This window comes from Carcharodon carcharias, chromosome 4 (genome assembly GCF_017639515.1).
Source record: "Carcharodon carcharias isolate sCarCar2 chromosome 4, sCarCar2.pri, whole genome shotgun sequence".
In the NCBI taxonomy this organism is placed as follows: domain Eukaryota; kingdom Metazoa; phylum Chordata; class Chondrichthyes; order Lamniformes; family Lamnidae; genus Carcharodon; species Carcharodon carcharias.
Window position 1 is genome coordinate 111253450 of NC_054470.1, and position 13632 is coordinate 111267081.

Consider the following 13632-nt stretch of genomic DNA (forward strand, 5'->3'; position numbering starts at 1 on the left):
GTATCCATTAATAAACCTAGAGTACTGTGCACAGTTTTGGTCACCTTCCTCAGGGTGGAACATACTTGCATTGGAAGCTGTTCAAAGAAGGTTCACTAGGCTGATTCCTAGGATGAGGGATTTGTCTCATGAAGAAAGGTTGAGCAGGTTGGTCCTATACTCATTGGAGTTTAAAGGAATTAGAGGTGATCTTATCGAAACATATAAAATTCTGAGGGTGCTTGACAGGGTAGGTGTTGAGAGGATATTTCCCCTCACGGGGGGAGTCTAGGACTAGGGGGCACAGTTTCAAAACTGAGGTGAAGAGGAATTTCTTCTCTCAGCTCGTTAGTCTGTGGAACCCCCTTCCACAGAAATCGGTGGAGGCTGGGTCATTGAATATGTTCAGGGCTGAGGACTGATTTTTGATTGAAAAGAGGGTTGAGGGTTATGGGGGTGGGGGAGGGGGTTTTGGGGGGGCAGGGGTGCAGGCACGTAAGTGGAAATGGGGCCACAATCAGATGAATGGCGGAGCGGGCTCGAAGGGCCGAATTGCCTACTCCTGCTCCTGTTTCTTGTGTAGTGATGAAAATCATTGTTTTCCAATCTGGCCCATTGTTTACTGACCACTTGCTTTGCTTCTTGGCTTCCTGCAATGAATGTGCAGGAAGTTGAAGCCTATCTTAGCACTGTGGCACTGACGGAGATGTCACCTCTCAGGTGGGATGTAAAACTAAAGTCCCTGCTGCCCTCCCTAGTGGAGGTAATAGATCCCATGGCTACTATTTTGAAGAACAGCAGGGTGGGGCAGGGATGTTCTTCTCGGTGACATGGTCAAAATTTATATCTCAGCCAAAAAAAAACTACCTTTTCATTTTCACATTGCTACTTGTAGGATCTTGCTGTGTGCAAATTGGCTACTGTGTTTGCTAAATAAAATGGTGACTGCAGTTGAAAAAATGCTTAATTGGCTGTAAGGCACTTTGGAATGTGCTAAGATCATGAAAGGTGCTTTAGAAGTGCAAATATTTATCCCGAACTTTGCAGTTCGCAGCAAAACAAGACTGCTCACCACTGACCTCGAAGGTAGCCTTGCAGAGAGATTGTGCAATCGTTGTTGTGAGAACTTTAACTCTCTCGTCGTGTAGTGAATTGGAGTGCAATTTAATGGAGATTCTCAGTGTGCAGCAGCAATGATGTCATCTTCATGTAGTTTCCCCACTCCCGGGTCCAAAACACTCCTCCCAAGTGAAGCAGTGATTTACATGTACTCCTTTCTGTTTAGTATATGGTGTTCCCTGCTGGCAGTGTGGTCTCCTGTACACTGGGGAGACCAAACGTAGATTGGGTGACCACTTTATGGGCCACCTCCGTTCAGTCCGCAAGCATGACTCGGAGCTTCCAGCCGCCTGTCATTTTAATTCTCCGCCTCACTCCCACTCTGACCTCTCTGCCTTCGGCCTCCTGCACTGTTTTAGTGAAGTTCAACATAAGCTCGAGGAACACCACCTGACCTTTCATAGGAACATACAAAATAGGCCCCTTGAGCCTGCTCCACCAATCATTAAGATCATGGCTGATCTGTTTGTGTTTCTAATTCCACGTTCCCATCTACTCCCAATAACCTTTGGCTCCCTTGATTAACAAGAATCTATCTACCTCTGCCTTAAAAATATTCAATGATTCCGCCTCCACCACTTTCTGAGGCAGAGAATTCCAAAGTCGCATAACCCCTGAGAGAAAAAAAATTTCATCCTTGTCCTAAAAGGGCGACTCCTAATTTTAAAACAGTGCCGCCTAGTTCTGGACTCACCCACAAGAGGAAACACCCTTTCCACGTACACCTTGTCAATGCCATTCAGGGTTTAATGTACTTCAATCAAGCCACCTCTCACTCTTCTAAACTCCAGTGGAAACAAGCTCAGTCTGTCTAACGTTTCCTCATAAGATTTCGATTAGACACTGTTACTGCCTTACGGACTCAACAATTTCAGATCAGAACCTTTGCTTCCATTTTTTCAGAGAGCAGCTGTTGATGATGATACCATTGTTGCTATTTACACCTCCTCTAGACCCGTCTTTTGTTTCTTTACTTGTCCCACTACTGTCTCCTTTTGCCTTGCACCATCATCCCTTTTGTCATTTAATCTCTCTTGCCTCCCACCCTATCACAGACATTCCCTTTAATTCTTTCCCTTCCATTCTCTGCTTTACACACAAATGTATGTTGCTGCTACTGAGGTACAACACGGGTTAGACAGAACAACAGGCGTTTATATAATGCCTGTTTACAGCTCCGCTGCTGAAATCATATGCACACATTGCGGCACTTGTCTAGGGACTTGTTCCACTACCCACTCCAACACCTCACTTCTTCAGCTCTGTCCTTTAATTAGCAATAGCTGGATAGACTTGGGTTGGTTTCGTTGGAGCAGAACTGAGGGGCGACCTGAACGAGGTGTACAAGATTATGAGGGGCATGGACAGGGCGGAAAGGGAGCAGCTGTTCCCCTTAGTTGAAGTGTCAGTCACAAGGAGGCATAAGTTCAAGGTGAGGGGCAGGAAGTTTAGGGGAGATGTGAGGAAAAACTTTTTTACCCAGAGGGTGATGATGGTCTGGACTGCGCTGCCTGGGAGGGTGGTGGAGGTGGGTTGCCTCACATACTTTTAAAAAGTACCTGGATGAGCACTTGGCATGTCATAACATTCAAGTTTATGGGCCAAGTGCTGGTAAATGGGATTATTTAGGTAGGTCAGGTGTTTCTCATGTGTCAGTGCAGATTTGATGGGCCAAATGGCCTCTTCTGCACTGTGTGATTCTGTGATCTCAAGGTTGTAATAAATAGATGCTTCACTGTGAATCCATCTGGTTGAATTGACGATCTGTAATCATTTTTAGCAGTAATCCTTAATGATGAAATGTGAAACCCACTGCTCTTAACTCTTTTTGTCATTGCAGTGATGGCCGAACTGTTGCCATTAAGAAAATTAAGAAAAGAACTTTTGCCCTTTCGAAAGCCATTCGCAAAGAAGTGAAATTCATCCGGTGAGTCACAAACTGTAAATGGTATCTTTTTTTAACTGATGCGGTGTTCTGATTGGCTTGGCTCCAGTCACCTTGGTAAGTACACATGAAAGGAGGCCATTTGCACCATCCGCTTCATCCTGATCCACAGAAACCCACAGCATTCAGCTCTGTTGCACCTGTTCCTGAAGAAGAACCATGCGGCTTTCCTCTCCCAAGGTCTTTTGAGGAGCCCAGGCTCACTGGTAGTGCAGGCTCACATCCAGCTAGGCCTCACACCTTGACATCTGCCAATGTCCTGCAAGACATTAGCAAGAAGACACCAGAGGTCTGTAGGCATTCTGGAGAAGAGCTTAAAAAATTCATGCCTGTCCATTTCATTGTTTTTTTAGTACTTTCACAGGATGTGGACATCACTGGCTAGGCCAGCATTTATTGCCTATCCCTAATTGCCCTTGAGAAGGTGGTGGTGAGCTACCTTCTTGGGCCGCTGCAGTCCATGTCGTATAGATACGCCCACAGTGCTGTTAGGGGGGCAGTTCCAGGATTTTGACCCAGTGACAGTGAAGGAATGGCAATAGATTTCCAAGTCAGGATGGTGTGTGACTTAGAGGGGAGCTTCCAGGTTGTGGTGTTCCCATGTATCTGCTGCCCTTGTCCTTCTAGATGGTAGAGGTCACAGGTTTGGAAGGTGCCTTCATGAGTTGCTGCAGTGCATCTTGTAGATGGTACGCATTGCGTCCGCTGTGCGTTGGTGGTGCAGGGGTTGAATGTTGTGGATGGGGTGCCAATCAAGCCATCTGCTTTGTCCTGGATGGTGTTGAGCTTCTTGAGTATTGTTGGAGCAGCACTCATCCAGGCAAGTGAAAAATATTCCATCACACTCATGACCTGTGCCATGTAGATGGTGGACAGGCTTTGGGGAGTCAGGGAGAGAGTTACTCACTGCAGGATTCCTAGCCTCTGACCTGCTCTTGTAGCCACAGTATTTATTTGTGTAGCCCAGTTCAATTTCTGGTCAATGGTAACTCCCAGGATGTTGATAATGGGATATAATTGCTTCACACTGTTCAGAGGACAGGATCTTGAACAGTGTTTCATCAGGATCCATTGAACCAGGGACTCCAAATAATCACAAAATGAGGCAGGCAACTGGGTAACTTCCCTTTCACCTCATTAGAATACTAACAGTGACCCTGAACCCACTCTAGACCATGGTTGACATATTACAGAGGGGTCCCAGAAAATGCAGGGAGAAGGGGTTTGACCTCACATAATTATCTTACATAATAACGTAATGTGCATAATGTGGTTTGATGGTTCCTGTCGTTATAAACAGGGTATCCTCCAACTAATGCCCTGGAAGGTCCACTTGTATGAGGAAATATATTAGGCAACAATGGAACTAGATAGAATTCATTTCCAACTGAAGTCCAGAGTTAACATGTCCCTACTGATCAATTAAGCCACTTCAATTCTTGGTTGAAAGGCCACAATTGGATCAAGTCCCACTCCAGAGACTTGAGCACACAATTGAGGCTGACAATCATATCAACATACGAAATAGGAGCAGAGGTAGGCCAGACGACTCCTCGAGCCTGCCCTGCCATAATAAGATCATGGCTGCTCTGTTTGTGTTTTAAGTTCTACATTCCTATCTACCCCCAATAACCTTTGATTCCCTTGCCCAGCAAGAATCTTTCTACCTCTGTCTGAAAAATTTTCAGTGACTTTCAGCCACCACCTTCTGAGGCAGAGATTTCCAAAATTGCGCAGCCCACTGAGAGAAAAAAAATTCTCTCGATCTCTGTCCTATAAGGATGACCCGTAATTTTAAAACAGTGCCCCCTAGCTCTGGACTCACCCACAAGAAGAAACATACTTTCGATATCCACCTTGTCAAGACCATTCAGGATCTTGTATACTTCAGTCAAGTCACCCCTCCCTCTTCAAAACTCCAGTGGAAACAAGCCCAGTCTGTCCAACTTTCCTCATAAGACAACCCACTCATTCCAGGTATCAATGTAGTAAACCTCCTCTGAACTGCCTCCAACACATTTACATCCTTCCTAAATAAAGAGACCAAAACCAATATCCAAGATACGGTCTCACCAATGCCCTGAATAACTGAAGCGTAACATCTTTACTTTTCTGTTCAATTCTTCTAATAATAAAGGATAGCATTCCATTAGCCTTCTTGATTACTTGTTGTACCTGCATACTAACATTTTTGTGACTCGTGCACGAGAACACCTAGATCCCTCTGCACCTCAGAATTATGCAGCTGTTCTCTGTTTAAGTAATACTCTGCTTTTTTATTCTTCCTGCCAAAGTGAACAACTTCACATTTTCCCACATTATACTCCATCTGCTAGATTTTTGCCCACTCAATCAACTTATCTATATCCGTCTGCAAACTCCTTATGTCTTCTTCACAAAATGTTCTCTTCAAATTTAGCTACCAAGCCTTTGCTCCCCTCATCTACGCCAGTGATGTAAATTGTAAAACGTTGAGGCCTCAGAGACCCCTGTGGGGCCCCACTAGTCACATCCTGCCAATAAGACAAAGACCCATTTATGCATACTCTCTATTTTCTGCCAGCCAGCCAATCTTCTATCCAGGCTAATATGTTACCTGACCTGATCATGATCTCAATTTTGTTCGTGGGAGCTTGCTGTACACAAATTGGCTGCTGCATTTCCTGCATACAACAGCGACTACACTTCAACAGTACTTTATTGGCTGTAATCCACTTTGGGACATCCTGAGGCTGTGCAAGGTGCTTATAGAAATGAAAGTCTTTTTTTCCTCTATCAGGCAAACATTCACTGTTCATCAGGAGTTTAAGGAAACTGTTAACTTTATAATCTGTGCCTGTTTGGATTTGACAGTGAACTTGACCATCCAAACCTCTGCAAGTTTATTGGAGGTTGTATTGAAGTTCCAAATGTGGCAATAATAACAGAGTATTGCCCGAAAGGCAGCTTGAATGATGTCCTCCTCAATGAAGACATCCCATTAAACTGGGGTTTCAGGTAAGGGTTTAGAGTGGAGAATTCCACTACCTTATAATTAGACTCCCTACCCACCATACAAATGGAAGCTCTTTCTTTCTCAAGCATTTTAATAGAGTAAAATATCACAAACCATCCAAAAATGGGCCATGGTTAAAAGAACAACTTCAATTCCTGTGTGTAAGGGATATCAAAGAGGGTAATATTCTGGTTGTTCATTTCTGCCTTCTTGCAAAAGGGACTTGATAATTGTACTGTGTTTGTGGAGAGAAAAGAGCCTTGTGTTTTCCTTTTATTAAAACAGCATTGTGCATAGCCAAAACAATGATGTTCTCCGCATCCTCAATCCAGCATTTGCTGTAGCAGGGCATCGAATGGTCTTTGCTGTCAATTAGTCTCCCTTGCAAGCTTATGTTTCTGAGTAAGTGTGAGCTGATAATGCCACAGCAAGGGAAAACAGGCATCGAGGACCTGAGCGAACAGGGCAAGGAATTGGATATCTCCTTATCCGATCCAATTGAAAGATTGAGAAATAACAATACAAAGACTGAGAAGAAAGTACTGTATAAACTGGAGCGGGTGAATTCAGTGTCATCAGGTACAGAGAAATAAAAAGAGAGAAAGGAAAGATGGATTATGTTAGAGAAAAGAGATGGAATGGAAATGTAAAAAGCAAAATCGTTACATTTTTAATTATACATTTTTAAAATTTCCTGAAGGAAAGCGCCTCCACACTTATAAAGCTAAATTTTCAGTGCTAGAGAGGTTGTTCGTAAGTAAATAACTCTAAACAGGTAATTAAAAAAGTACTTAGACTGAAATAGACAAGGTTTTAACTTTATAAACCATGCAAATTCCCACCACTCACTGCATGTCAATGGTGAGGCAGACAACGACGTCTTGGTTTTGTGAAGCTAGCAGCAGAGTGTCACAATTCAGACTGCAACCTTTGGACTTCTGTGTTTAACTGCATTTAACTGTCCCATGCCTGAAGTGGCTGCACTATTTTCACATAAATAATGGAAAGCTCCATTAGCCTCACCATTATTTTGACAATAAAATCTGGGCCAAAATTGTGTATTTTGTCAAGAAACAAAAAGTAGTTTGAATAGTTTGCCAAAATAGTGTCATGAAGATAATAACCCTTTGACTTGAGCTGAATATTGAAGATCTAGCATAATTTTAAATGATACAGTTATACCTCAGTCTTGTGTGGTTTATATGATGAATATTGGTTGATTCTGTGTGGTTCCACCCCAGATTTTCCTTTGCCACGGATATCGCCAGAGGGATGGCTTACCTTCACCAGCATAAAATTTACCACGGCAGCTTAAAATCCACCAATACAATGATTGATGACCGTTGGGTTTGCAAACTTACAGGTGAGGAATGGCAGTATCTAAAGTCAGCTGGACCAGCTTTCGAATCCATACAATATTCTAAGACTCTCATCATAGAATCATACATCACAGAAGGAGGCCGTTCAGCCAATCGTATATTTGTCGGCTCTTTGAAAGAGCTATCCAATCAGTCCCACTCTCCATTGCTCTTTCCCCATTGATCTGCAACATGTTTCCATTTCAACATTTATCCAATTCCCTTTTGAAAGTTACTATTGAACCTGCTTCCACCACCTTGTCAGATCACAACAACTCACTGCTTAAAACAAATTCTCCTTATCCCCCCCACCCTCCCACCCCACCCCGGTTCTTTTCTCAATTGCCTTAAAATTCTGTCCTGCATTCATAAACTGTCCTGTATTTTCCACCAGATTTCTGCTTGCCAACTTACAGGAAGGAGGACTTTGCAGAACCCCTTACAGTATACCGACAGAGGTTACTTCAAGTGTACTTACCCCCTGAGGCCCAGATGATGCCAAACTTCGAGCCCAACCTGACTACAGATGTGTACAGGTAACTAGGAGAATATATCCAATGGATGTTGTTTAAACCAGGCTCAGTAGGTTGATGCTCTTGCATCCAACTAAGGTAGCTGTGGGTTCAAATCCCACTCCAGAGGTTTGGGCACAACAATCTAGCATGGGGGCATGAGGGGTCATGGAAGTATGAGGGGGTATAGAAGCATGGAAGCAGCATGAGGGATATAAGGGGTATGGGGATAGGTTAGGGGGTGTGAAAACTATGTATAGAGTTGGGTCTTCTAACCAGCTCCCCTCAGCACCCCTTTGATATTGCCTTGAGATTTGGAAAGCCCAAATCCTGCCCACCCACATCTCCAGGAGACAAAAATATGGTGGATATGGGAAGAGGTGTTCGGCTCAGGTTTCTAAAGTCAGCAAATGGCTCAACATGAAAATCCAGCCCAAGGTGTTCCCAGGTCCCACCAGAAGTCCCAACCTAGCTTGGTCTCCTGTGCACAACTTGTACTGGAGGAGTACCATTAGGGGAAAACAAAGTTGATCTCCAACTTAGCTGGGAAAGATGAATTGGACATGGAAATTGTATAAAGAGAAAGAGGATTTTAAATAAATGTATTGAAGTAATGCATGTGTGCCACCCAGGTAGAATGGGGATCATTATAGCTTTGTGTCCAGGACTGAAATTTTGTGTTGGTATTTATCCCTTGTGGAAAAGATTGTTAAAGGAAGTTTTTGTGATTCTTACAGCTATGGCATCATTCTACTAGAAATTGCAACCAGAAGCGACCTTGTGCCGGTAAGTTTACTTAAAAAGGTGAGGCAGAATCCAGCCCTATCCTTTGATCCAGACCCTACGATAACCTGCTCCATAATTGTATTTCTGTAAGGAACATAGGAATAGGAGGAGGCCATTCAGCCCCGCAAGCCTATGCCGCCATTCAATTAGCTCATGCTGATCTGTCGCTTAGCTCCATCTACCCACCTTGGTTCCGTAGTCCTTTGTCTAAAAAATAAAACCCATCAATTTCAGCTTTGAAATTTTCAATTGATCGCAGCCCTAGCCCCCAGACCTCAACAGTTTTCTGGGAGAGAGTGTTCCAGATTTCCATGACCCTTTGTGTGAAGAAGTGCTTCTTGCCATCATCCCTGAACAGCCCAATCAGGCCACATATTCCTACAACAGTTGTGTCTTTCCCATACTTTCAGTTGTTGCTAGGTTCCCTTTTGTTTTGTTTATGTAGCCCATGGCAATTATTTGTTGCAGTATGAATACCACACCCAGTACATTTCTCAATACAAGGCTATTGTCCTTTTCTCCCTTCAACAGCATCATATTAAGGAAAGACTGCCCTTTCCCCATCACATGCAGAATATTTTTAGGCCAGTTTATTTTTAGCTATTCAAATTTATTCAGAAAGGATGGTGGATGCAGATTCAATAGTAATATTCAATAGCACTATTCAATAGTAATATTCAATAGTAATAGTCAATAGTACTAATCAATAATAATATTCATTAGTAATATTCAATATCACTATTTAATAGTACTAATCAATAGTAATATTCAATAGCACTGTTCAATAGTAATATTCAATCCTGATATTCAATAGTAATGTTCATAGCACTATTCAATGGTAATATTCAATAGTAATATTTAATAGTACTAATCAATAGTAATATTTAATAGTTCTAATAAATAATATTCAATAGTAACATTCAATAGCAATATTCAATAGTAATAATCAATAATATATTCAATAGTAATATTCAATAGTATTATTCAATATAAATTTCAATAGTAATATTTAAGCATATTATTTAATAGTAATATTCAGTAGCACTATTCAATGGTAATATTCAATTATAATATTTAATCAAACTATTCAATAGTAATATTCAGTAGCGCTATTCAATGGTAATATTCAATTGTAATATTTAATAGTACGAATCAATAGTAATATTCAATAGCATTATTCAATAGTAATATTCAATAGCAATTTTCAGAGCAAAACTGGGTAAATATTTGAAGGGAAAACATTTGCAGAGCTGTGGGGACTGAGCGGGACTAATTAGATAGCTCCATCAAAGAGTCAGCACAGTCATGATGGGTCAAATGGCTTCCTCCTGCGTTCCATCATCCAATGATTCTATGATTTACACCATTCTACCCCAGATGCACTTTATTGGGTAGAAGTCGGTGTCCAAGAGAATCCCTCAAGGTATTTCCGCTCCTTGTCGCTGTTGTAATTAATTATTTAGGGGTCATCAGGTGTCATTTTTTAAAATCAAATCGCCATACTTTGTTTGCTGAGGCACAGCTTCAAAGCAGTAATTTTCTCCACAAACACTGAGATGCGGCAAAAAGCATCCATAAGGTTTTAACAGAGTCCCTGATGCGTGTGACTCAGGCAGTGAGTTGGAAAATTCGTGCAGCTTTGAGGGAAGGGAAATGAATTTTGTATCAATGGTCTGCATTGGCATGGAAACAGGAGTTTGAGAAGGCTCCAGTCTGACACCGAGAAAATTGTGACTCGGTATTTTAGTCGAAAATGACAGTGACCAAGGGAATTTTTAACCTTACATATCCTTACATTGCACTGCAGAAGGAAGATGGAAATTCTACTGAATGTGGCCAATGCCCACCTCTACCTGAATTAATAAGTGGAAAATCGGAAAATGCCTGTCCTTGCCCCGCTGAATATGTCATGGTAAGGAAGCTGGCACAAACAAAAAAGCAATAGAGGAATTATTAAACGGCTTTATGAGTAAAATCAACCTCTTTCACACATTTCTCCTTCTGCTCCACAGCTGATAAGGAAATGCCAGGTGAAGAATCCAACCAATCGACCCACGTTTGAACAAATAAAGAAATACCTGCACAAAATTAACCCCAATAAAGTCAGCCCTGTGGACATGATGATGACCCTGGTACTGATAAAAAATTGGAATTTAAGTATATGTTATTTAAAACTGTATAATCACAGTAAGTTCAAGTGCCAGTATCTTCCCTAATGGTTTCTGCAAAAACCCACAGTTAAGTGTTACACATTCTATGTTTCAGTTATAGAGAATATACAACTAAGAAACAAGTCATTTGGCCCAACTGCTCCACATGAGTTTCCTCCCATCCCTCTTCACCTCACCCTATCCTCCTATTCCTCTCTCCCTCATGTTCTTATCTAGTTTCCCCTTAAATCTATCTATACCACTCCCATCTGGTAGCGAGTTCCATATTCTCACCAGTCTCTGGATAAAGGAGTTTCTCCTGAATTCTGTATTGGATTTAAGTTGATGTCAATGTTGCACCACTTTGTTCAACAGCTCTCAAAAAGTGAAAGAGCATTTCTACCAAAGAACCAGCACAGAGGCATTAGGCCGAATGACCCCATTTTTATGTTCTCTCATTTTATGATTGACACTATGCTTCCCCAGATACCCAGATGCAATCCATTAGGCAGACAGCAGAGCCCAAGAGAATTCTTCAAGGATTCTGTTGGAATCCTGGGCCTGAGAAGGTTGTGTTGCAACTTGACTAATTGACCAAGAGCTGCATCTAAGCAGCACAGGTGGAGAGACTGGAGAATCTAGGGCATTCTCCTTAAAACAGTGAAAGCTAAGAGGGGATTTAGTAGAGGTGTTCACAATTTGGAATTGTTTAGATAGAGTAGATAGAGAGAAACTGTATATACTGGGAGAACGGTCAAAGCCAGGGAATCTAAGATCGCAGGACAAAGGGAAGATGAGGAGAAATATTTTTACACAGAAAGTTGTCATGATGTGCAATTCACTGGCTGAGAGGGTGGTGGAAGCAGATTCAATAGTAAAAGTGTAAAAATAGTAATAATTGAAAAGCAAAATTGGATAAATACTTGAAAAGGAAAAAAAAAATCAGGGCTTTTAAGGGAAAGAGCAGGCGACTGGGACTAATTGGATAGCTCTTCCAAAAAGCTGACACAGGCACGATGGGCGGAATGGCCTCCATCTATGCTGTTCAATTCAGTGTGCCAATTAACTGCTTTGCTTTGAGTAAGTGTGTACAGACACACTCCCTCATCCAGTTTCAAAGCATATCAGAAAATATATGCATCGAATGATTAAAATTCCTAACTAGCGACTGAATGATCTTATCCAATGAAAGAGCTGCAAACAACAACTTAGCCACATGTTCTGAACTTATGTGCTCGCCAGAGAAATAATAATCACTTGTTTTTTGTTGATTTGACTTCCAGAAGGATAGAAGGATCACGAGGGAACCCCAAACTGTCTCTTGTAGCAGTGTCTCACAAAATTAAAAGTTATTCAAAAAAAAAGTGTGCAATGTGGATGGGTCATCAGGCAATAAGTGGGTAGGGTCTCTGGAGTAAGAGGGCAGGCCTTCTTGTAGTAAGTGGGCATGGCCACAGCTAATAAGTGGGTGGGGCCTTCAAAGCTAAGTAGGCAGGTCCTCTGGAGGTAAGTGGGTGGAGCGTCTAGAGGAACATGTGCAGATTCCCTTGTGGTAAGTGGTGGATCCTCTGCTGGTAAATCATGGAGTCTCCAGTGAAATGTGGGCAAATTCTCTGGCAGTTAGTGGACAGGTCCTCTGGCCGTAAATGGGTGGAGTCTCCCGTGGAATACGGACAGTTCCTTTGGCTGTCAGTGGGCATATCATCCAGTGGGCATTAGATGTGGCCAATGCCAGTAAGTGGGCAGGGCCTGTTCTGGTAAATGGGCAGGGTCTTTGGCATTAATTGGCTGGCTCTGTTCCTAGTTTTAATCTTGGCAATGCCCCATTCACAGATACATAAATGGTAACGGCATGATGGAAATTGGCCCAAGCAGGTTTGCCATAAGAATGTGAAAAAGATATGACACAAGGTCCAAGCTTGGGGCTAAATAGAGGTCACCACACCTGGCCCAGAGTTCAGGTTGGAAATATTCATCTCTTACTGCACTGAAGTAAAGAAGTTAGGACTCATCCTGATTCTGTTACATGACTGGCTAGCTCTTAACTTATTTATGTCTGTGTTAAGATGGAGAAATACAGCAAACACCTGGAAACTCTGGTAGCTGAAAGGACACAAGACCTGGTTCATGAGAAACAGAAAACAGATCGTCTGCTTTACAGTGAGTCCAAAAATGGCAGCACCTTCAATAAAACCCACTCACATTCCAGCAGTTTAATAGAACAATGATTATTAATTGTGGATTCAAAAACAAAAGCCTTCCCTGCTATGCTTCGTTCTGAATAAAACTGATTAAAGGCAAGCCTAGAAATTATTATCAGCAGTGTTAGAAAATGGATGCCTAACAAGTATCAGGCTATATTAATATATCCACTATATAAGCAAAAGCAATCATGTGTTTTTCAGCAGAGCAATGAGAACGGGTCAGAATGGGCCTTCTTGTAACATGGGCCATTTTTCATCAACGCTTACTGATTGGAGTGTAGTGCCGGTCATCTTATGTGAAAATATATACTACATATATGTTGCCTTTTTTTTATATTACATCATGGGATGTCGGCATCACTGGCTAGACCAGCATTTATCACCCATCCCTAACTGCCCTTGTTCAGAGTCAACCACATTGCTGGGGGTCTGGAGTCACACATAGGCCAGACCAGCTAAGGACAGGCATTACTGAACTAGGTGGGTTTTTACAACAATTGACAATGGTTTCATGGTCATCCAGATTTTTTAAAATTGAATTCAAATTTCACCATCTAGCTATGGTGGGATTTGAACCCCACTCC

At 42.1% G+C, this 13632-nt stretch overlaps 1 protein-coding gene across 4 annotated transcripts in view; it reads left to right on the plus strand.

Annotated features, from left to right (window-relative positions):
- Window positions 1-13632, plus strand: part of LOC121276896 (atrial natriuretic peptide receptor 1) — a 55869-nt gene that overhangs the window by 22705 nt on the left and 19532 nt on the right. For all 4 annotated transcript variants that reach the window (XM_041185512.1, XM_041185514.1, XM_041185516.1 and 1 more), the window contains exons 10-17: window positions 2939-3025; window positions 5897-6040; window positions 7280-7401; window positions 7791-7932; window positions 8646-8694; window positions 10502-10606; window positions 10707-10826; window positions 12911-13004. In XM_041185512.1, coding sequence (XP_041041446.1) covers window positions 2939-3025; window positions 5897-6040; window positions 7280-7401; window positions 7791-7932; window positions 8646-8694; window positions 10502-10606; window positions 10707-10826; window positions 12911-13004 — 863 coding nt within the window. The remainder of the gene's footprint in view (window positions 1-2938; window positions 3026-5896; window positions 6041-7279; window positions 7402-7790; window positions 7933-8645; window positions 8695-10501; window positions 10607-10706; window positions 10827-12910; window positions 13005-13632) is intronic.